Source organism: Idiotropiscis lumnitzeri, chromosome 18, assembly GCF_059441095.1.
Source record: "Idiotropiscis lumnitzeri isolate Australia: NSW breed Sydney's pygmy pipehorse chromosome 18, RoL_Ilum_1.0, whole genome shotgun sequence".
Taxonomy (NCBI): domain Eukaryota; kingdom Metazoa; phylum Chordata; class Actinopteri; order Syngnathiformes; family Syngnathidae; genus Idiotropiscis; species Idiotropiscis lumnitzeri.
Genome location: NC_142408.1, coordinates 12,895,883 through 12,921,166, shown reverse-complemented (window position 1 = coordinate 12,921,166; position 25,284 = coordinate 12,895,883). Strand labels below are relative to the sequence as shown.

The following is a 25,284-nucleotide window of genomic DNA, read 5'->3' as shown; positions in this document are numbered from 1 at the left end:
AGGAAAAAAAGAAAGCATGAATGAAGAAACAAAAAAACATTTACATTCACATTGACACATATCAGACATACAAAAGCTGAGAATCGCAATGGCAAAGAGTAGTTCTCATCTTGAACTAGTTAATGGCGACATGTGTTCTCCGTTAGACTAGAAGAAAAAAAAGAAGTCAACCCAAAGGGGCCTGCAGATGAGGGGCAAGGGGCAGACACGTGTGCAAATATCTATTTTTTTTTTTTTGTGGCGATACTTCCTATCACCAGAAAGTAAATCATCAAAACAAGATTTGCATCATGGGGATAGAAGATTTTCATCTGGCGAGAGGTAAGTGTGTAAGCGTGCAACGTTCAGTAATGTGTGCGTGAAACGCCAAGAAAGGGCAAGAGTGTGTGTGCTGCATGCAGGACGCATCACTAATCTTTATAAGTGGCAATAAATCCAAACTGCTCGCCTGGGCGTTCATGGTGGGGGAGCAAGTTGGGTGATTTGGAGGGGGGGGGTGAAGCCTTGCTCTCTTGCATGACGCCACAGCTTGCAAAATTAATATTTATGAGGCGAAACCGCTGCAGTTGTTGAGATTCATCTCATCAGGTAGCGGTGCTGCACAAGAAGTGAACGCTTAAGCACTGGCGCTTTCTGGATTTCAGCCAAACACGGTGGACTATGTGTCATTTGCTGACCTCCGAGATGGATCATTCTGGTTTCAGCTCACCTTTGTTTGTGTGGCCAAGCTTCAATGCTGTCTGCTTACAAGAAGCTGTGACAAAATAGATACGTTATTCATTCAACCAATGCAGATTACAGTGGTTTCTTGAGATACCAGTAACCCAAGTTTTTTTTTTGACTTGTGACTACAAGTTAAGATACAAGTGCTTTATGGTGGCAATGAACTCAACGCATATCACAACAAATATGGTATTTGGTGAACAATTAATGGAAAAAGAGGTCTGATGTTATGATCTCTGTTTGTTGTTTTTGGTTTAGTATTTAGTTTCATTTTTTTTCCTTGTGTTTGGAATGTGTCTCTTGTTAAATCTGAATGTGTCCACCTGTGTTAGTCCACCCAAGCCCCAGTGTTAACCAATCAGCTCCTTCCAACCCTTTGTGTCCTGTCCAGGTGCTCCTCGTTGTCTCGTCAATTTGTTTGTATTTAGTTCCCTGGTTGCTTTCAATTCTTGTCGGTGCATTGTCTGTGTCAGATGTCCCTGTCAGTGTTCACGTCCGTTTTTCTTCCTGACTGTCTAGCCGAGTTTAGTTAAGTTCAGTCAAGTTGTTGTGTTTTATTGGTCGACTGTTATTTTGCACTTTGATTTTTTTTTTCCCAAGTTCCTTGTTTGCCTTTTGTTTTTGTCAATTAAATACCCTTGAATTTGTCCTGCCTCACTTCCTTGCTTTTTTGGGTCCTCCTCACCCTCAACCTATGTGGCGACCTGACAACTGAAGCTTTTTGAAGCAACACTAAAATCAGCTTTCCTGTCAAACAAAACATAAATTACTCTTTATACATTCCGATACAACATTTTTATACACATTACAAACAGTACACAATAAACTAGCAATAATACAACAACAAAGACAGCGACTGCAGGAAATGAAAACAATAATACACATATACAGAAGACAGCAGAACAGTGTTGGTCTCATGTTGGGTCAAAGGCCAAACAATAAGTCAGAGAGGGGGCTTGCCTAATATTTTACAGTAGGCCATTCTAGGCGGATGGCATATATATATATATATATATATATATATATATATATATATATATATCTCATATTTTTTAAAAATTAATCTCGGGTTAACGTTTTAATTGAGCTAAAGCACACCGTTGTGAGGAGATGCTGATCAGATAATGAATGACTATTATGGAGTTCAATTTTTGGTCATGAAATGGACTGCACTTATGTCAAGGCACTACTGTATATCTAAATAAATATGGGAAAATCAATGTAAAACCCGTTTGTGGAAGCAAAACAAGTTCCTTCCATTTGGCTTCAAGCATCTGAAAAAAGGTAAAAGCTGCCAACGGTGTGTACTCCCACTTAGCACCTAGGGAGTTCCGCTTCATTCTGAATGTGATGCTGTTCTGTTCTTTGAACATAGCTACCACTGAAAAGGTTTCAGGATAAACATTTTCACTCCACCTTAACTGATTTGGTCATTTTCATGTCAAAAATTGCATTGCTCTGTCGGCTATGTGGTTAAAATGTGCTTTCCAAAGTTACTCTCCAGTTAATCATTAAGAATGCTGATGTAGATACGTGACTTGCTCGCTACGCCACTCTGTGATTGTTGCAGTGTGATACACCTGATTCCAGAAGCCTGGACAGAACTTCAAATGTGCTCAGTGGAAAAACGATGCCTGAACTGAGAAACTAATTGTGACCATTATTTTCATCAAAGCATGACTGAAAAAAGAAAAAGTGTAAATTTGCAACCTCAGCTATTGCACAATAGACAAGCTTTTTTTGTTTGTTTGTTTGTTTCATCTTTTTCAATGATGAAACCAAAGACAGACTCAAAAATCAAATCATTATAAATCATGGACCAGAGCACTAAAATAGAAAATAAATTAGTGTAATCATTGTTAGGTTTTTGTTTGTTTTGTTTTTTTACTCTTCAAATGCAGACAGCCCCCCCCCACACTCCCCTCCCTACCCTGGCAGCATTTTCCTGGCAACTGTTAATTAAATAATTAAGGCACCCAATAAGATATTCATAGAATACAATACACAAAACAATTTTGAAAGCGACTGCTTTATGATCAACATTTATCCGGTGAAGTGTCATTTGCTTGTTGCCCAACAAAAACTTTTGGTGGGATGAGCAGTGGCCATCCATTGAGCTATTTTGTGACCAGAGAAATCTGGAAAAGGTTGTTTGGCCAACTGGGTTGAACACGTAAACAAATGTATCCCACGAAACAATCCAAATTTGAAAATAATATATGTCTAATCTGATGTATCAATGACAGATTACTGTTTAAAAATGAAAATGCTCCCTTTGCAAGAGCCTTGCTTGCATACAATAAAACGTGAATCTTTTCTCAAACTTGCGTGTCAAATTTGTCACAATGCAATCAAAAATAGTTAATCTAATGCAGCTCAATGTAACAAAGCAAAAATAGTGTTCTTTTTAAATCAAATATTTGAGTATGAATAAAGACTATGTTGAATTGAATATACTTTGACAACTGCCATTTTTCCAAAAAGTTACTCAATGAAATCGAATGAAGTAAATGAAGTATGTTACCACCTGCCCATTTACCAGAATCTAAACTTGATCAAATCTAGTTATCTATACCTTGTGTCAGGTTGTGGGGCACGTTGAGGAGGACCCAAACACAGGGAAGTGAGGCTGGAGTAATTTAAATGGCATTTAAATGGAAATAAAAAGGCAAAGGCACTGGGGAAATCAAAAAATACAAAAGTACCAAGGATCAACAAAACAAGAACTTGATTTGGGAAAACAAGACCGGCATGGAGAACAGACATGAACGCGACACAGGCAGCGACAATGGACCAATGCGAAGTGAAATCAAACAAGGAATGAAATACAAACAAAGTAACGAGACAACGAGGAACACCTGGACAAGACATAATGGGTTGGAAGAACCTGATTGGTTAACACTGGGGCTTAGGTAGTCGAACACAGGTGGACCCAATGAACATGACGAGACACACCAAACACAAGGGGAAAAAAAAACATGGAACTAAACCAAAAACCACAAATACAGATCATGACACCTTGCTGGTGATAACAAAGATTTAGAAGATTCAACTTCAAGATGATCCACATTCTTCATCAAAATGTGAATGATGCATGAGATTTGTATTTCATACTAACTTTCTCTGCAGAAAACTAAAGTACATTTTTGTTTCAGCATAGAAAGCCAAATGACGTCAGCCAAGAAGAATATCATGACAAATAATTCTTCTAAAAGCCTGTAGAGGTACTAATGAGAAGGAAGTAAAGGTGAGGGAAGCTGTAGCGCTTCTCCGGCAGGCAATGCGGGTTTTCCACCATTAATAATGGATGAGTGTCAGAGCCAAGTCGCTGATGTTAAATATAGACAGCTGAGAGCGCAAAACACGAACGTTAATGCCAAGAGCTTCGCAAAAATATTTCTCTGTAAATTACTCACAGGTATTGTTGAATGAATTTGCTCACTCATTCAGAAATAAGGACAACAAAGAGACAAGATGAAGTCAAATGTATTTGGCTACAAAATTATATGACATAGAAGAAAACAAACAGCTGAGACGGAACTGTCTAATTTCAGTTGGACAGGTTTTGGAAACTTTTCATTTTCGACCAAAACTCTGAATGCTGCAGTACAAAATGATGGTCTTATTTTTTTTTTGCATTAGGAAGCATTTGACTGAGGAACTTTTTGTGATTAACTTTTCCAATGCAGGGATTAAATGGTGTATTGGGAAACAAAATAATAATAAAAAAATTAATTAATTAAATATTGGATAACATCCATCTTGTCTTATACTCCTTTTTGTTCAAGATTACAAGACGCTGGAGTCTCACACAGGTGCTTTTGAGCTAAAAGTTGACAACGCACTGAAGTGTTATTTGGTTATGCTATTCTGTGTTATAATAAAACAAAATCATTTATTTAAAACGTTTATATTGTCTTAATGGAATATGGTGTCATGCTAACGATAATTTTTTGAAAAAAAATAAATAAGAGATCTAACATTCAGTAAAACATTTCCAATTGAAATGACAAAATGAACATGAACATTTTATTGACATAAAAAGTTAAAATAACTCACAGCTTCACTTTAAATTTATTGTGGAGAAATGTAAAACACGTAAATCTAAGGCTCATGCCTGATGTTTGTATTTACAAATGTGTGTATTATGCTTCCTTTTCCACCTAGTTAATTTCTCATTTTGTTTATGTGTTCTTTGGATTTGCTTAGAATCTTAAATTCTACCAAGTAGCAACTTGTTCATTTATTGGGTGAACGTGAACTGAACTTAAGCGTATTTAAGCCTAACACAATACAAAACAACTTTATTTATATAGCGCATTTCACTACAGCTGGAGCTGTAACAAAGCGCTTTCCATATGGTGTAATAGAAATTAGAAGGAAATTAGAACACAAATTAAAGATTTTTTATTCATTAAAGAATAACTTCAATGAACGTTTCAGAGAACGCGTTCATTGTGGCATCTGTGGACGTTTTTTTGAATGACAGTTTATTTTTGTTCTAGAGTGCGAGTTTTCGTTAAAACACATCAAAACAGACAAGCCTTCATAACGAAAAGTCGCATCTGGAATTCAGTGTGGGATGAATACATGGAAACAATGGGGAAATGTCGGTATTTTGAGGTTAATAGGTCATAGCAACATATGCCATGAACAATTTCATTTTGGGAACCATGAACTGAATTCAAATTAGTTTATTCGAATTATGAATTGAACTAGTTTATTTTAACATTTGTGAACTGAGACTTTCCCAACACTATTTAAATGTTAAACGATACCTAATTATTACCACAGGTGATAATATTAAAATATACTACGCCCCCTCACACCTTCCTCTAGCTCAGTGCTTCTCAAATAGTGGGATGGGGCCCCCTGGTGCGATGCTGAGGGGGGCACGTGTGACCCTGGGGAATAGGTTTCTTTTCCACCGTACTACATTAAAGTGTAATTGCACATCCACTCCAGTAGTTGGCAGTGACGCTCTCCTTGCCCATTGTGCACAGCGAGTATTAACTCTACGGTGTCGTTTTGTTTTGAAACAAAAATGCAATTATTTATAGTTGTGGCGGAGAGTGGGTGGTGGTGGGGGGGTGCAAATTGTTTTCTTCTTGTTGGGGGGGGCGTAACAGAAAATAATTGAGAAGCGCTGCTCTAGCTGATCTGTACTTGTTCGCTCTCTGTGGAGGGGAAAGAAAAATTTAGTCATGTTACTTCAGAGAACTTTAAACTTCCTGTCAATATATTTCTAGGATCTGTTAGGCTGGAAGCTCCCTTCTTTAATACCCCATGCCCCATAGAAGGAAGATCGTTGTCGATATACATCCGCCACCTGAAGGGCTTTATGCCCTTCTGTCCGAGATGGATGCCTCTCATCGATCGCTGGCTGGCGGCAGGAGATGGTGCGGTGGATGGAAGATTTTTCTGGTTGACATACTTCTGGTGTATTGCCCGGCATAAGACATTTTGCTATCCACACTGAAAAAAAATGAGTGTTGAAATTCCTAACATATACAGTGCCAGGGGCATGTCGACACTTTGCGTATGTATAAGTGGTGCACTATTTATAACCAATCCCACATTTTCTTCCCTTGCCTTTGTGTCCTTTTTTTTTTCTCCCCAAACCACCATCCATGTCAACATTATCAGCTGTGATTTTTTTAAGTTCTGCAAAAGCTCAAAACAAAACTCTGAATACTTTGAACACCCCAAAAGTTTGAATATTTTAAGTTCAATGGCATTTTTTGTAAAATATGTTTCCCATAGTTGAAACATTTTTTTAAAGTTTGAACCGTCATAATATCTGGCATCAGCATATCACACCGCCAGTGCACCGCAGTAGACCTGAATTGCATATTCGACTCTTGTGAGCTGATCTCTGCAGCATCATTTGTCAGGAGACCTCATTTCAGCCAGAATCAAAGGACTTTCTGTGTCTGTGTTTTGCCTCTTCCTTTGCCCTCCCCCCCACAGTGTCTTTTGTGACATTTTTTTTCTGAAAGCTTGTCGAGGAGAAGAGAAAAGGCATGTGAGAACAGAGGAAATGTTCCCGTTCCCGTTGACTTGATAGCACTCTGTCGAAGGCGGAATTGCGATGGAACAGCCTTTGGCTGGCAGAAAATTAAGTGTGCTGAGGTGCATGCATTACCCCAAATCTTTAAGTTAGTGTTGAATTGTTTTTAATATACTAACACTGATTAATACTGATTGCCTGATAAACCTCCTTTATGAAATGCAATTAACGGCAAAATGCTACTTAAGTAATTGTGCATATGGTTAGTAAAAGTGTTACAATTGCCAATTAGGAAATTCTATTTGGTAGATTATTTCTTTGTTGTAACATCCATCCATCCATTATCTGTACCGCTTGTCCTCACAAGGGTCAGGGGGGGGGGTGCTGGAGCCTACCCCAGCTGTCTTAGGGCAGTAGGCGGGGTACACGCCGAACTGGTTGCCAGTAAATCACAGGGCACACCAAGACGAACAACCATCTGCGCTCACACTCATACCTAGGGGCAATTTAGAGTGTTCAATAGGCCTGCCATGCATGTTTTTGGAATGTGGGAGGAAACCGGAGTACCCGGAGAAAACCCACGCAGGCACAAGGAGAACATGCAAACTCCAACCTCCACAACCTCGATACTGTGAGGCCATTGTACTAACCAGTTGTCCACCTTATGTTGTTTTGTTTTTTTACCCGTTTCTCTTTTAAATTGTTTGTAAGGAACATTCATATGTGGAATTGCGGTTTGTCCATGAAAAGTTTTGAGCCCAGTTTTAGCCCCAGTTGCTGTCAACCAAGTTCCTATGTGTTATAATGGATGGAGTTGTGGATTTTGGGTGAAGGGCAACCTTGTACCAACTAAACTGTTTCATCTCCAACAGAGGTCCCCCAATATTTTTTCCACCATATACAAGTGCATGCAAGTCCATAGCTTTTATGGACTGGCAGGGCTACGGGTTAGGGAGGGGTTACTGTTGGCTGACTAACACAATCCTACATCAATAAACGCAAATCAACTGTGTATTTTTATGTGCCTTTATATGGTCACTCTTCTAACGGAACAGACACCACAGAACAACTATCATGTGCTCGAACAAGAAACACACAAATTGGGGTATTTTGTTGATATTACAATGCAAACACAAATTTTTATGTAACTATATTAGCAGCATCCACCTGACATGTGCCAACATACGGCACCACAGGACAAAGTTTATGAACAAAGTGTATAAAAACTCACCATAACGCTTTATCTTTTTTTTTTTTTTAACAAATGTTGCTATTTGTAAGTTTAATATTAATGTAATGTGACCGAGACAATTAGCATCTTTATATGCGTCAAAGTCAATCATAAATGGATGCAACGGAGTGGATGCGGTCACTCTTCAAAATAAAATACTTTTCAGACTCAAATAATATATTAACCAGAATGACTGGGTTTTTTTTTTGTTTGTTTTTTCCCCTTTGTTTTTCTTTCATCTCTGGTCCAAATTGGTTGGGGACCACTGATCTACAAGAAGCTGGCAGAATAATATTTTGAGATGTGAGTTTCAAACTGTCTAATTCTGATATAAAAAGAAGAGCAGTACCTTATGGATAAAATAATCATCACGTCTCATGCAGAAATCTGATTAAAATCTCCTTGTGTATACGCCATCATCCACTGACCTTGACCCTATTGAGAACTTGTGGTCCCCAGTCAACAGATGTAGTTCAGAACAAACACAACAGTGCAGCCCCTCCAGTTGAAACGCAGCATTCTGATTAATATTTAGTTGGTGGAATATGAATTTAGCAGTCAAATCAACCTGTTTTTATACATCTAAGGGGGCGGTCACTTTGCCGCTTGCTGTCGACTGAAAATGACATCACAGTTGCTCAGGGCTCAGTTAATGACTGTTTATGGCTTTCAAAAAAGAGGTGAGCAGTGATTGTGGTGACCTGAGCAACTGCGATGCCATTTTTCGTAGACAGCAAGCGACAAAATGGCCACCCCCTGAGATGGCAAAAAACTGCAGAATTTTATCGCTTAACTCATATTCCACAAATGCCATATTAATCAGAATGCCATGTTTAGACTAGTGAATGTTCAAAAATTATATATATTTTTTGCAAAATGTTTTTTTTTGGGTTGACATCCCTTTTAAGTACACACTGCGCTAAATAGATTGTCCGCACGCTCATTCATTCTAAAAACATCTATGATCAAAGAATGCGCCATTAGGGGAAGGCTTGCGGAAAAAGTTTGAATGATTTGCATATCAATGTATTAATGTACATAAACATCCCACGACAGGTTCCATCTCTGCGTATTTCTTCAATCTATTTTTCTACAACACCCATCAAAAGGCAAACGAGCCCATCAGCCTGAAAGATTGTATTAGTGTATAATTTGTCTCATTTTACTTTTTTTTTTTTTTTTTGCTTTAAGTTGACCACTGACTAATGAACGATGCTGTGCAGCGCTCCTAATCACAGACACTCACATTAAAATCATAAGGTAGTAAATGACTTTCTGTCCAGCAGCAAGGTAAAGTACTGAATTAAACTTAGCTGAGCATCAGCTACTATGTCATTTTCACTTTACCATATTATTAATCTCTCGCTTCTGGTGCTGATTACATACACGGTCTTTTTCATTTGGCCCAGCAATCAACCTGCCAGACCTCAGTGGCACACACATCATTTGTTACAGCAGCACACTCTGGGTCCTGAGCAGCAGCTCATACAGCGTGTAAAGACTTGAAAGTCTCTCTATCCAAGCCGCATCGATGGATAGCTGGGTGGTCGTGGAAATTGGCATCTCTAAGTTTTAAAAGCCTGCTGGGTCTCCGATGGCTCATCGTTGACTTTATTCCGCACACTGCTTCTTAATGAAAATGTTTTGCAGCACTGTAATTTTAAGCTTTAATATAATTCATGATTAAATTTGACTTCCGATGCGTCGCAGTTTGATGTTTTTGCAGCAGTGCTTGCATTTTTCTGACTTCAGAGGTCACCCTTAATGAAGCACTCTTGTCTGCTAAATTAGCATTATTACAGCTCTCTTGTGTTCAGAAATTAAAAAGAGACACAAAATGTGTTTCTTGCAATAATGCTCAAGGTCTGAAACAAAAAAAGCACTCAACAAAGAACAACAAAGGCAAAATGAAATGTTAAATGTATTATTACTGAAGCGCAAGCGTTCCAAACAAGGCTTGGGGAAAAAGATAAAATCGTAATATTTTTGTTTGATGTTTTTAAAGTAACTGAGGCCATTCGTTTTTTTCATGTTCAAATACAACTGATGAGAATGAATAATGATGTTAATGTTGACTCAATGATTTCACCCAATAAAAATAATAATTCCACTACATGGTCCCCTCTAATACAATGACTGGGACACAAAGTCATTAAACGCGAGACAAGATCCCAATATACTGTACAAGCAGTTTTGCTATAAACCAATAATAATAATAATAACTATTATTAGTATTATTGTTGTTATTATTATTATTATTATTAAAACCTACACACTAATCACAAACAATATTCTTCAGGTTAGACTGTTAGGATGATGTATATTATTGTTTTGTTTTTGTTTGTAGCTATATTTCTAATTTTGTTATGCCACCTGGTTTAATATTTGTGAATGCAAAACAGCCATGTTTTAGGTCCCTAACCTTATTTCAGACCGGTTCATACAAGTCCATCGCTTTTGCGGACCAGCAACCAGGGGATCCTCGCAGCATAGCCCGAGCTTCATACGTGGTCTGTTTTTCACTCATTTTGCGAGCTTATGGGTTTAATATTAGTGTCATACAACCGAGATAATAAGCATCTTGACATGCGTCAAGAGTCCTTTATGGATAACGTAAAGAAGCCGGTAACTTTTCAAAATAAAATATTTTCAGCCTGGTATAATAAATAAACTGGAAGTACTGCAAGTTTTTTTTGTTTTGTTTTTTTTTGTCCAAAGTGGCCTATGAACCGATACTGGGCCGCGGCCCCGTGGTTGGGACCACTGCTTTAGGTTGTTAATGATATAAAACTCCAGGATATTAAACATTGTATGACACATATGTATCCAATTTGCTGACATCACTTGTTAAAGCTGATGAATCTGAACTTTTACTTGTGCTTTCTCCTTCTAATTGTGATTTCATATCCAATCACCTGTTTGTACTCAAGCGACTACGTTTGTACCACCATTATTTATTGCTGGTGTATTTCAAGTAAATTGTGCTTATTAAATTGCCTATCTTACTGTAATAATAATAATAATAAGAGTAATAATAATGGCTTTTATTTATTGTGCACTTTACATTCACCAGAATCTCAAACTGCTACAAGTGCAGGTAATTGTTGAATAACATTAAAAAAATGACATATTCTTTAAAAAGCACAAAGGCATATAAGGCAGTGCAGCTATGTAAAGACTTTACTTAAAAAAAGATGGCTTTTGATTCCTCTCTTAAACATTCGTTGGACTGTGGTGCGCTTAGGTGGGCTGGTAGAGCGTTCTACAGTTCAGGGGCGATGGAGCAAAACGCCCGGTCACCCATAGTCCTTAAATTGGTCCTCACAGGCTCCAGTAGTAAACTTTTTTGAGCTCAAACAACATTTTCAAGTTTTGCCGATTACAAGCACAATGGCACCACCTGCCAAAAATCTGGTTGAAACCAAATTGGCAGAGTGGAATCAATTGTTTTTTTTTTCTTTCTTTACAAGTGAAGTTCTACCAAGCAAATTGTTACAAAGCTTCACAAAGTCGGTTGGACTCGTTGAAAGATGTTGCAGTTCCATCTATGAGGTTAACTTGTCATTAGCCGCATAGTTAACCCGCTATCCAGCTGCTTTATTAGTCGATTGTGTAACGCTGACAGAGAAGCAGCTAGCCACAGACTTGCAAATTTGTGCACACATGTTTAGTCAGATCAGTGGTTCTGAAACTTTTTCCATCCAGTAACAATTACCACCTCAGAAAATGTTTATCCCTTAAAAAAAAAAAATGTGGCCGCAGTTTTTTTCTTTTTGTGATCTTGATGTCATAATCTGCATTTGTGGACTTACACATTGTTTTTCTGTATGTTTGTTTTTCTTTCATGTTGTTCTTGTTTACACGAGACCTTTTGTCACGTGAGGGCAAGAGCTGGCCATGCCTGCCATCAAGATGCTTTTGTATTATAGCCTGAGTTGTTGCATCAAAAGATCACATCATGGGGTCAACTCATTTCACGTGAACATGTTATCGTTACAGGTTACATGTATGCCTGGAGTTGAACAAGGTGCTTGTTGTTTTCTGGGTTTGGTCACATGACATTCACAAGCTGAGCCGTTAGGTCATTTTTTTTTCCATGTCATTTTCAGTCGACAACAAATGACTGTACAGGGAAAAATGGCAGCACCCTACGATGGATGATGGTGGATTTTTCTGTTTAACGCATTTTGCTCGGCCAGGAAGCAGCGGGATCCGTGCACCTGGAGGCCTGCCTGAGCTCCAGTAGAAAAAGGGTAGTGTACGTAAAAGCGAGACCGGGAGCAAGGCGCCTCCTTCAGATAAGAGGCAGCGGTTCATATTCCACAATTGCAATATCAGAACATAATATTGAAAAGAAATGTTTTGATTTGACGTCAACCTTTAAGGCAAAGATGGGCCTCACAAGGAAAGTTCTGGCTGACTTGACACTGCCAGCAAGCTTCGGTTGATTTTTAACTCGATATGTACTGCTGATACTTGAAATTAACATGTGTAAATAATATAACTCCTTGAGCAGGGAAACATAACTTCAGATTGGCAATCCGTTCTTTTGTTGCTGTTCAATTAAAAAAAAAAAAAGAATATTTAAGACTTTGACATTCATGAATAAACCAAGAATCTAATTTTATTGTGATGGAGTAATGGGTAACAAGCTTAGTTTCAGACATGGGTGAGCAGTAATTGTCATTACGTGGATATTTTAAGGCATCAGGTTCCTTGAAGTTTTTTCAAGTTAAGTCTCTATACTCCAGGGTTTCCATGTACTTAGGCAATTTAGTTAAATGAGTAGTAGAATCGATTTACACAGTTTTACAGTGTACTTAACCAGATAAATTAAATCAATTGTTACCTGAATTTTTTTAAGTAAACTATTCTTGTCCATATTTACAGTACAGAAGAGATGATCAGAGGTAAATGAATAAAAAAATTAATAAAACCTCAGATTCAAGTGCATAAATAATCCAAATTACTCATTGAACCCTTTAACTCGTGTCACTCCCTTTTTTCACAACATCACAAATTATGTTTTTTCACCGCCATCATCTCCTCAATCCATCAGGCACTGTAGCTGAGAAAAGAAGGTGAGAACAACCGTGTGAGCTGAGCTGACATCACGCATGGCCTCTCCAGCCGATAAATCCACCTGTGCATACGGCTAACGCGCAACGCAACCGTGTGCACATTGCTCTGCAGACTGCTTGACGCCCACTCAAAGTCTTCTGCAATGTCAGCCGCATGCAACAACTGCTGACTGAGCACTGGGGTATCATGCAGCCGACGGGTGCCATGTGTCCCTAGTTTGGATACATGCAAAATACTCAATAGTTAAAAAGCAACCAAACTCTGCAAACTACATCTTGTAAATTACAAATTCTGATTAGGTGGTAGCTACTTTCTTAAAAGTACCAACCAACGGAGAATCCACCATCAACCACAATAGTTAGCCATATAATCCATACAGATGTTTTTTCTTGCCCTGCGATGTGTGAACGGGAGCACGGAAAAGTCAATTCAACATGTCAAAGTCGAGTAAATACATCTACATGTGGGCATCCTGTGTCTAAAACAAACCATAAAAGAAATCAAACCACCACCAGATTCGTCTGGATTTTTTTAAACTGTAGTGTGGCTGTTTATATCTTATTGTTGCAAGTCAAAATTTAAATTACAATAAGCAACAACCAAAATGAGTGTACATATATACTAGAACTTGTGTGGCATTTATGGCACACTGGGTAATTCTCTTGAATTCACTTTTCATCTGCGCCATTTAAAAACATAAAACAGGCCCAAGTTTCTACCCTAATCTTCATAGGTTAAAATAAATAAATAAATAATAATAATCTTGCCATCATTTTGCTCTGAAATTTACACCATGTTTAATATGGTCTTTCTCTGTTCTTTTGCTATTACGGTAGTGACAATTGCTACTCTCAGAGACAACTAATACAGTCGTAAAGATAATTCCAATTTGAACCAGAAATGATAACCATTTGAGATCTTGACTACTGTTATGACTCTACCTTCAGTTCCGATTGCAACCTTAAACTCTGATGGAATAGAAATAGAGTGAGCTCATCGGTTAAACCAGGGGTCTTCAATCCTGTTCCGGAGGGCTTATGTCCTGCCCGTTTTCCATCTTTCCCTGCTGCAACACACCTGAACGATTGTTATCTAACTTTTGTAGACCTTGCTGATTATCTGATCATTTGAATCAGCTGTGTTGGAGCTGGGAGAATTGGAAAACCTGCAGGATACCGGCCCTCAAGGAACAGGATTGAGGACCCCTGGAACAGTCACACTCAAGGCCAGCATGCTTGCAAGTGTTGTTGTATTCATAATAAGTTTACAGTGTGTTTTAAAAATTGTCTTTTAATAAGTCTGAATGAGTTTAAAGCATGCGGGAAGGTTATTCTCATTTTCTTATTCAGTAAACTCTGAAGATGTTCAATCGGAAAAAACAATTTTAGGAATTTAAAAATTTCATACATAAATTATAATTTTTGGATGAATTATGTTGTGACGTGATTGAGTCGAGGCACCCATTCAGCATAAGAAAAATCTTATGGCACACCCCAAAAAAATGGTCCATTAAGTATCAAAGCTGAAGTAATGATGATCTGATGATGATATGTATTTAGTCATTGTGTAATCAAAACCTGTATATATAAACCTGTACCTCTTCACTGGCTGCCAGCTTACTTGTCTTTAAATCTTTAAATGGTTTCATCCCACCCCTTCGCACCTGCCCGCTGCCTCAGATCTGTGGACCACATGCTGCTGGAGGTACCGAAGACTAAGCGGAGCCTTTTCTATTGCCGGTCCTTTCGACACAACTTGAGACTGTCTGCTGTTTTTCTGATATCTACTGTGTCCGTGTTTATGTGTTTTAATTTGTGTTCAAATTTGCTACTTATTTATATTAAATCATATTGAAAGTGTTTTGTTACAGCTCCAGCTGTGGTGAAATGCGCTATATAAATTATGTTTTAATGTATTGCATTGTATATACCTGCATGAAGTCATGAATGATTATGTTGTATGCATGGAAACAGGTGACTGCACATGTTTTTTTTTTTTTTGTTTGTTTTTTGTTTTTTTTTAGAATTAGAAATCCCTTTATTGTCATTGTACTCAAGTGTGCAACGAGATTAGATTTCTGCCCTTTTACCAAATAATGGAACATTTCATTAATCTGCCTTTCGTGATACATTGCTGGCATTGTTCTTATTTGTTTTTGCAACACATTTTAAGTTTAAGAGTTGAAGAACTGAGAATTATTCTTGAAATACATATATCGATTGGAAATACATGATTCTTAGTATTTTCTGAGTATAAAATTACATTTGTGGTTTAGTCTGTTCGCAAGTTATCTTCAATGTTGAAATATTGTGCTGTGGAGGGAGCGATGGGGAACCAGAACAGAAGTCAAGTAGCGGCAGTTAGGACAAGTGTGTGGAGCAGGTGTGCTCCGTTACAAGCGTGAGTGCCATAGAAAATGGTTTACAGCTGAAATGGGTTGGAATGAAGCCACAGTTGAATAAGCAAGCAATGCAACATCCCGTTTATGCGTGTTTCACCGCTGTCGGTCACTGGATCGAAAGTTGCGTTTTTTTACCGGTTGACCAAGCCAAATACAACAATCAGTATGTTTTGGGGATTTATTTTCTACCCATACAGAAAAGGCATCATTTTAACTAGAGATGCCCAATTTATTGAAAACATTGTAATCGGGATATTTGCTCAAGCAATGCAGTTTGCAAAAGATATATATATATATATATATATATATATATATATATATATATATATATAAAAAAATTCATTAGAAATTTTATGCTTTAATCTGACTTTCTTACTAACACAAAATAACTTAAACACCAAATGTGATGTAAGCGTGACCCACTGTATTTTGAGTAATAAATCAATTTAGACCCATTAGCAACGCCCTAACAACGGAATGCTTTTGCTCGGCAATCTCCGATATTCTTCTGGAATTACGTCACTCGCAGAAAGACGAGTCGCCAGTTGCCATTGTACTATTGCTTTGTTTATTGTGTATCGTCCTTCCGGAGGCTGATTTGACAGTCGCACAATATTTTCGTTCTCCTCAGCATCTGGCTCGTACATAATAATAACAATAATAATAATAATATTCCCTTTATTAGTCCCACAATGGGGAAATTCGAGATTCGAACCCAGGCCTCCTGGGGAGACTGGGTCCTGAACGCGGCGCCTTAGACCACTCGGCCATCCTGGCAGCCATGTATGGTACATAACATAATTCCAAGAGGCTCCTCTTCCTTCAACTCTTTAAATACCTGGATCCCTTCAGACAAGTGAGATTTTTTCTTTCTGAGTCAATTTCTGACTGGCTTAATACACTTTCTATGTTGAGCTCTGCCAAAAATCCGTTGGAATGACGTCACACTTACAAGGATGTTTTTTTTTCATGCTTTATTAATTGTACCGTGTAATTACTTTGCTTGTGACAAAAAAGATTTAATTTACCATTACTTCACGCTAGGTCTTTAATTAGGTAAGAATCCATTTATATTTAAAATAATTATTTTTTTCATTAGATAAGAAAAATGTATTTATCAAGGAAATATCAGTACATATATAAATAATAATAATACATATTGTAATAATTTTGATGTTGTAAAAAGGAACACCCATATTGCATGTTTTTCCAATATTGTGCAGCCTGACTATTATATATTCGAGTCATAATGTATGACATCTATGAGTATCATTTAAGTATCTCATAAATACGGTCACCCTTGCAATAATATAACTTTAAATAACAATAACAGATATCTATGAATTCAGATTAGGCTAATCAATACAATACAATCGCAACCCATTAGAAAACATGGCATGTCTCGCTTAGTACCCAGCCGTAGCAAACATAGTACACGTGTAATCGGCCGTGTACGACTGAGTTGTGTTTCAGAATAGTGATGACACACAGTACGATTTTTTGTGTTGGTCGCGTATAATCGTCTCCATAGTATCGCAAAACAAAGTCGTCCTTGTCAAATGTGATACAACATGGCCCCTCACAAATTACATGGCGCAGCAATGTTTCAAAATACTTCAACTTGTAAATGAAAACAGAAAAGGTTTCTCCAGTTGTAAATGTGATTAACTCCTGCATTGACAACAGAAAAAGGGAGAGCCAAAAGCATGAACACAAATTAATATGTGCAGTGTCAAATGAATTATTGAAGTAGGGCAACGGTGTCAAACTAATTTTTTTGGACGGGCCACATCGTAGTTATCGTTTCCCTCAGAGGGCCATCATGACGGTGAACCCATATGTATGATCACCTTACATTATTATATACACACAGCAAATTGATGTTAAGCCAGGTTTGAAATCAGTAATTGTTTGTTAAACAATTCAATTTATTTTAAAAGGGGGAGAATTTGTAACAAATAAATGGCAATTTCTCACATCTCAGTGTTGTTAGAAGTGAAGAAAATGTGTTAGAAAAACGAAGTTCACACACTTGCCCTATGCGAGCCACATAAAATGAGGTCACGGGCCAGATCTGGCCCCCGGGCCTTGAGTTTGACATCAGTGAAGTAGGGGAACACATAAAAATTGTTTCCAACTGTTGATAGTGGAAGATAAAGTAAAAGCACAGTGGTTAAGCGCCATTCAAGTTGGACTTTTTGCACCATTCTGATACTGCCGCAGACATTCCGATATTACCGCTAGTTCTAATATCTCACACTCCATGAAACCCACGTCACACGGCTCTTTAATGAATTTGTAGGCCTACTAAATAATTTTATGCAACTAAAACGGGTAGCCTTCAGTGCAAAATTTGGATATGACATAATAATCATAATGGCCTTTACAAAAATGCTTTTACAGGAAATTATGTAGTTCATAATAAGCCCCTGTGATGTGTGGCAAGCTTTTGTCCTGAAAGTCAAGTAAAAAAATTGGGGGGTGAAGTGGATTCTTCTTAATTATTATTCTACAAAAAGATTAATCAACAACCCATGTTTAGACTATCAGTGAGGAAAGAAAATGTTTGACTTGACTTCTACTTCAATACCTTTCATTACTTTTACTTTTATACTTTAGGTAGTTATAAAAGTATTATATTTTTATTTAAGTAAAAAGTTGGAGCTCATACTTCAACTTCCACTGAAATATTTTTAAAACCCAATATCTCTACTTCTGCTTGAGTAATGAACCTGAATACTTTTGACACCTCTGCGAACAAGTCACGCTCAAAATTGTATTAACTACATCTGTAAGAACCACCGTGAATCGTGGGCGAGACGAGTGTGTGTGCATGTGTGCATGCCTGCATGTGAACGTGTGCGCTAATCGTGAAGGTGATTCGAAAGGGACGCTCTTAGTTCCGTCGAGTTCACGGTCCTCTCGTCAAGTTTAATGATGAATTGAGAAGGCTAACCTCACTGGACATGCACTAAGAACAAATGCTGACCAAGGAGATACTTTGTCTTACTCCCGCACTGGATTAAAAATATCCCTCAGCTGCCAGCATATTTTAGCATTTGTTAATCATCCATCAGCCCCGCTGATTCTCTTATGCATGCAATTTCATATATATATATATATATATATATATTTATATATATATATATATATATATATATATATATATATATTTATATATATATATATATATATATATATTTATATATATATATATATATATATATTTATATATATATATATATATATATGTATTTATGATTTAAGTAAATAAATGTGTTCGTTGTCAACCTGTCAACAAGGTAGCGTTCAGACATTTGGACGGTGCCCGCAAACCCCAACACGTCAGCAAAAGCCACAACGCAACAATATTGAACTACAGTGCTATTAAAAAAAGCCACAACGGAAGTGACCAAAACCCCCCCCGAAACGAAAAAAGAACAAATGCTGGAAAAGTAAGAAAAATTAAGTTGTTGTTTTCTTGTTGGATCTTGTGTCACTGTAGCAATGTCAGAATTTATTTATGCTATTTTTCAAATGATTTATTTGTGATGTTCCCGTGGTTTGTCCACGTGTACAACAGGCTCAAGGTGTATGAGAGGATAGCTGTCGCCGCCAGCCACGTTTTAGACTTTGCTAATGTTGAGTTAATGTTAAGATAAAAATAAGGCTGAGGTGCTAAATTGTATTTTTTGGAAAAATAAGATGAAGTGAAACTCTTATTTATTTACATCATGCTTTTCAAAGTATTTTAGCATCTTCAAAAGGCACAACGTGAGACGTTCATTTAGTTGTCTCATTTTTTATTGTTACAATACGACAAACCTGTAGCGTCATCATTACACAGTGATCTCCCTCCCTTTCTTTTCCGTCCACTTCTTTCCTTCTCCCACACCCATCCTGTTGAATTTGTAACAATATTTTTAACATTTCGTGGATAATAATATTGTGTGGACGAAAGGTTTACGTTACAATTGTTAAGGTTTAAAATTAATATTCAGCTCTGCGTCTTTTCCCATCCCGCGGGAATTTCATTCACTTCCATCGTGGTTTTTGCAATCGCACTTGTAATTCAATGTTGTTGTGTTGTGACTTCTGCAGTCGTGCCGAGGTTCAGTGTCGTTGTGTTGCGGAGTTTGCAATTATTGTGACCTTTCTCGACCATCGTACATTTGGAAAACTAAAGCCGTAACTGTTGGCAGCTCTGTCTTTACTATAACACAAAATATCAATTTAAAGCTTCACTATGCAGGAATTTGCCCTAAAATAATATTTCATTTAACCATTTATGACTCACGAATCGTATAAATAGCAGATTTACATGTAAGATGCTCACAACGGCTTTTCTTACAAGCCACTGACAAATAATTTTCAGACCTGAATCGGGTTGGAATTTCCTGTTTCTTCGAATGTGACGACAGGCGCGTTCTCATCGTTCTCACAGTGTTGAGACCACATAATTGAGCGGTGGAGAGTACCGAGATTGGACATGGGCTTGAAAAGTGACAGACAAATGGCTTTATTTCTACTCCAAAGATATTGTCATATAGAACGCGCATTGTGCGCGAGAAGAAAGCAGTGTGAAATTTCATTTTTCGGCTGCAAGTCGCAGTAGCGATTAGAAACTCAAAATTCTGCGCAACGCAGCTTTAAGTGCGCAGGTCATGACCCATTTCCCATCAAAGTAGAAAGATTGGCTTTTGTTGGTTTTCATTTTCTCCTAGTTTGTCAGGTGCTGATGTCTCTGGCTAAAGGTTACATAATAGAAATATTTGCAAAGAACCCACAGCCTGAACAATATTTTTATTGGTGCCATTTTTATACATTGCCAGAGTCCTATTCTTATTAGTCAATGAAGGACGGTTCAGATACATACAACTAAAAAATACATTGATCTTATTTAGAATGCTAAACCCTGATCTAGATTTCATTTCCATTAGATATGGCTGCTTCAACATGGCATGAATCTAGAGTGATGAAAGAATTTAACAAAGAGGAACGTGGCAAAAAAAAAAACATTTCAATTCATTTTGAACTTCGATGACACGTTCGAAAGAGCAGATTATTATTATTGTTTTTTGCCATAACTGAAAAAGGCTGTCTACATGGATACACAGGAGCTCAGCTTCCCATAAGTTGCACTCTGTCACATTTATTGTTTGGTTGGTTTGTTTTAAATTTCATTAAGCAATGTAGCAATGCGAACTAAAGTTGGATGGTATTGTATAATACTGGCATGGGTGTTAATTTGGTCAGCAATCATAAAGTCACACTCAATGTAAAAGAGACGTTGGAACTAGAAACAAATGTGATAACAGAGGACAATATGGGAGAACGCGTTTGAATTGCCACTCAAGTATGAATTGTAATTTAATGAAAGAATTTGACTGAAAAACAAAAGTCTGATATTTAGGACCCTGGGGATAATATCTATATTTATAAAGACCCAAAATCACCATTTTATTGGAGGAACTATGGAATGATTGGGAATCACACACGTCTTCTGGGATTGCCCAGCATTGAAAGTGCAGTATTTTGGACAATGTCATGCGATTGAAAAGATACTCAACATTGCTATCCCAATGTGGTATATGTATTCTGACTTGCTGAAAGATTTTGTAACGAGAGGACATAATATATACAAGGTGTGGGCAAACTACGGCCCGGGGGCCACATGCGGACCATCAAACGTTTTAATCCGGCCCGCCGAACTTGAAAAAAATTAAATGAATAAACCTTGTTAATGTTTTATTTTCTAAATATTGTGAGTTTTCAAAGACATATATTTTGTTGTAATGCTTTTGTTCACTTTCATTTAAAATTAAATGTAATTTTTTTCACTGATGAGGTGAGGTTACCAAAACACTCCGTCTATCTGCTCCTGGTCCGGCCCCTCTGTCAAATTTTAGAACCCATTGTGGGCCGCCAGTCAAAAGGGTTGCCCACCCCTGATATATACTTTGACTGACTGAAACAATTCTTATGCATGACTGCTAATGTTTTTTTTGTTTTCACTGGTGAAGGAAACAGTAACTACTTAAGTGGATGCTTAAATTAAAAATAAAAAGGCTTCGGTCAATGATTGTTCCAAAAAAAAAAAATCAATTTTGTCTCTTTTTTTGTAAATCAAGTTCCCAACAAATGACAAGAATCATCATAATCATGATGTGAAATTTTCACATCATCCATCATTATCCTCGACAGTGGCTTGCTTGAATAAAGATTTGCCAGACAGGATTTAACTCTTTTGGTCCCATGAAACTTCACAAAGTCAAGACAAGCCAAAAGATGAAAATGAAGCAATCAACAGGTCAAACAAGTAAACGACCCCAAACTTCTACACAAGCACTCACATTTCAACGCCAAAGCTACGAGTAGCAAAATATAAACCCCACTTTAGGGACAGATATACACAGGACATCTTGATTGCCGTATAAAGGACTGACTGAGATGGGATATGTTGACGGCTCTGACAAGGACATATTTCTGGGAGCAAGGAATGAAAAGAAGACGAAATGTTGTGGAATGGCTGCGGAGGATCATACATTCGCAAATACTCCTGCAGGGTTCATGACGGCTCAAAAACTAAGACATCGACAGGTAACAGAATGATGGAATGCTCACCATTTGCTGCACATGTGCCAGTCGAACATCGTGTTGATCTCCAAGCAACATACTGAACCTCCGGACGTTCCGTCAACTTTCATTCAACTTCCGTCCACGGCATCACGACAGCTCTACAATTATGGTGTGAGTGTACTGTATGCATGAGGCAGTTGAGTACTTTGAAAGTAGACAGGTGCCAAATGAAAACTGCCTGTTTGCCATTATCATTCCTCCCATGGTTACAGATTCCTGAATGCACCCTGATCACCATAACAAATTTGAATAGCGTATGAAATCACGGTATACCAACAAAGCATTGTGATGCAACTATGTATGCTCCAGCCTATAAATCATCGTAAAGACAAGCAATTCTTATATTTACTGGATGTAGCAAGATACAGTGGACCCCTGCTATTCTTGGGAGATAGAGACTGAGCCAACCCATGAATAGCTTTGTATACGTTGTTTTGAACCGCCTGGGGAAATATGTGGATATAACCACATTATGTGATCACAAAAGTCGCTTCCATACTGACATGCTGCTTGAAAAAAAAAAACACCGTTACAACCACGCTAATGAGAAATGTAGTTAAACTATTGACGCCGCTACTTGTATTGCCCAACAATGCATTTCAACATGTGTCTGGTGCACAGCACGTGTAAGGACATATTATGAATGAGGGAGAATGTGTGTCTCGGGATGTAGAGGCCATACAGATAAGTGCAGGCAGACTAAAACATGCAGCAGAGGATTTGACAGTCGAGCTGCAGAAAGAACATCACCCCAGGTACACACACATGCACACACATTCACGTTGGCAGAGAGGAGTGCAGCAAGAAGGGGTGTGCGTGTGTGTGTGTATGTCTGTGTGTGTATCCTCCAACCACCAATTAACTTATTTTAAGTGCTTGGACATAATTAATTGACACTAGAAGACTCTCAAAGAGGCACTCTCATTCATTTGTTGAAATCCCCACATTAGAACAAGCCTGTACTGATTGATGAGTTTTGTGCGCAGAATCAACAAGTTTTTTACCAAATGCATTATTTTGAAATAGGACACATTACATTTATTATGTAATTCTTAAAAAGGCTACTGAGTGTATTCATATTCAGTGTGACAGGATGACAGTGATAACAGCAACTTTGACTGAGTAGCCAAAGGCCCCGGTTTGATTTCCCTAACCAATTTGAGAGTGTAGATTGGGAGAATTTTACACTTCTTATTCTATCACTTCCTTCACAATTACGGCTCAAGTGCCCTTGGGCAAGGCATCTAGCTACTGACAATGCTTTATGTCACAATGTATGCTTCAAGTATTGAAAAAAAGACGCCCCAATGATTGATAAGAACACAAACTGTAGAAAAAAAATCAATAAATTGAACTACGTCATTCTCAATAAAATCCAAACTTAAAACAGAAACTCTGCCTCAGCAACTAAAAAAAAAACACCTTCAAATAGCTATTACAAACGAACCCGCCTCAAATGTTGGAACAGGGTAATAATATTGATTTTGTTTTTCAATGTATCACAAACAAAGCCCAACACACTAAGCCTGTTTCTGGAAGAAAAATGTGGTATAATGACAGTTGGGGGTGAACAGCAGGAAAAAGAAACATGCAAGCTCTGCAAAGACCTGCTGAAAACAGCAGTTTCGTTCACAGATTGGACCAATACAATCATCAAAACACAAGAGCTTCCAAAAATGGAATTCTGGTGAAAACCGTATGTTAAATGAATAAAAAAATAATAATCCTGAATAAAACTACCTGTAGTGTGCACTTAAATGTGGTTAAAAGCCAATGAAAGGTCTAAAAATAGTCTCAAATTGGATGATGCTGCACCATCTGCAGAATCCAATTAAAGCCTTGCAAATGGTCTGGATCGGTACGGTTCATTATAATGTACTTAAAATCAATGAAACACTGCATACTTCGTCTGTCTTGGTCTAACAGAGTGAGCCTGAAAAGTCGGAACCGGGTTCCCTAAATATTGTAACATTGCCAACAGTAAGATACCACTTACATTTGAATTTGCATTTGGTTTGGAGCAATCACTGTCTCACGCATATCATTATTTTTTTTCCTACTCACCGTGCGCAGAGTTGTGGCCAGCTAAGAGACAGCAGAGCAACAGCAGGTTGAGTCTTCCAATCTTCCTCAACACCGGCACCTCGCAAACATCCCCATAACATCCAAACAAAACCAGTTCCATGGTGTCCTGATCCAGTCCGGATGAGCCCCAAAGAACAGCAGGGACACCCAAACCTCAAATTCCGCAATCTTTAAAATCCCCAACGGGATCTAATTGCCACTTTAACATAAAAAAATGTGCAAAGGGAACACAAGATGTTGAGTTCGGCGGAAAAAGAGGAGAGCGAGAGAGAGAGGAGAAAAAGAACCTCTCGTCTCCTCAAAAATTAACCCACACCGGTTGGGCTGGGCTCCTCAAAAAAGAAAATATGAATCCCAAACAAATGTGCAGATAGTTAATTTCCTCTCTAGTGAAGAAGAAAATAAGTTCCAGAAACTATGACGGCGGAGTCTCCATCACTCCTGCACGTCGCGGCGGTTTCCCAGTTCAGTGCGGTGAAGAGAGGGTTCAAATCCACGGTGCCTTCCCGGCGGTCTGCTCCGTCTGCTGGAGAGGACGGATGGAGAACGCGTGAAGTGGAGGGAGAGAGTCGGACACCTCTCTGTCTCTCTCTCTCTCTCTCTCTCTGATTGCCAAAGAGGGTGGGGGGTGGTGGGGGGTCTAGAGAGAGACTGAGAGCCGGCACGCAGCCATTGATCTAACGTGGGTGGAGGTAAAGCCTGGAGTTAAAGCAGAGAGCAAACCCGGCGGAGCGAAGCAGCTGGAGCCCATGTGTGGAGGGCACAGCAGCGGGGAGAGATTAGCTGAACTCTCCTGCCCTCTCTGGTCACAGCAGGAATTAAAATTTTAATTTCTCAGCCAGCTGGAATGACAGTCATGTGTCGAAAAAAACCTGATTTGTGATGTGCTTGAAGAAAATGGAAATCGTCAATAGGGTGCATATGAACATACTGGCATCAGGGTGTAAAAATTCATTCTTTCATGCTGATTTTTTTTCTGACTTTACCAAAGCTGAAGCAAAACTCTGGGACACTGGATCTTCTGAACATTGACACCCAGTATAAAATGATATGTTTCCCCCCCACAGCTCACAAAAAAAAAATGCTGAAGGGGGGAAATTAGATTTCGGTAGC

General features: G+C 38.2%; 1 protein-coding gene across 3 annotated transcripts in view; it reads right to left on the bottom strand.

Annotated features, from left to right (window-relative positions):
• The window catches only part of dcc (DCC netrin 1 receptor), a 321,689-nt gene extending 297,006 nt beyond the window's left edge, over positions 1-24,683 (bottom strand). For all 3 annotated transcript variants that reach the window (XM_088281223.1, XM_088281224.1, XM_088281225.1), the window contains exon 1: positions 24,151-24,683. In XM_088281223.1, the coding sequence (XP_088137349.1) occupies positions 24,151-24,271 (121 nt within the window). In that variant the 5' untranslated portion in view covers positions 24,272-24,683. The remainder of the gene's footprint in view (positions 1-24,150) is intronic.
• Between the last annotated feature and the right edge of the window lie 601 nt (positions 24,684-25,284).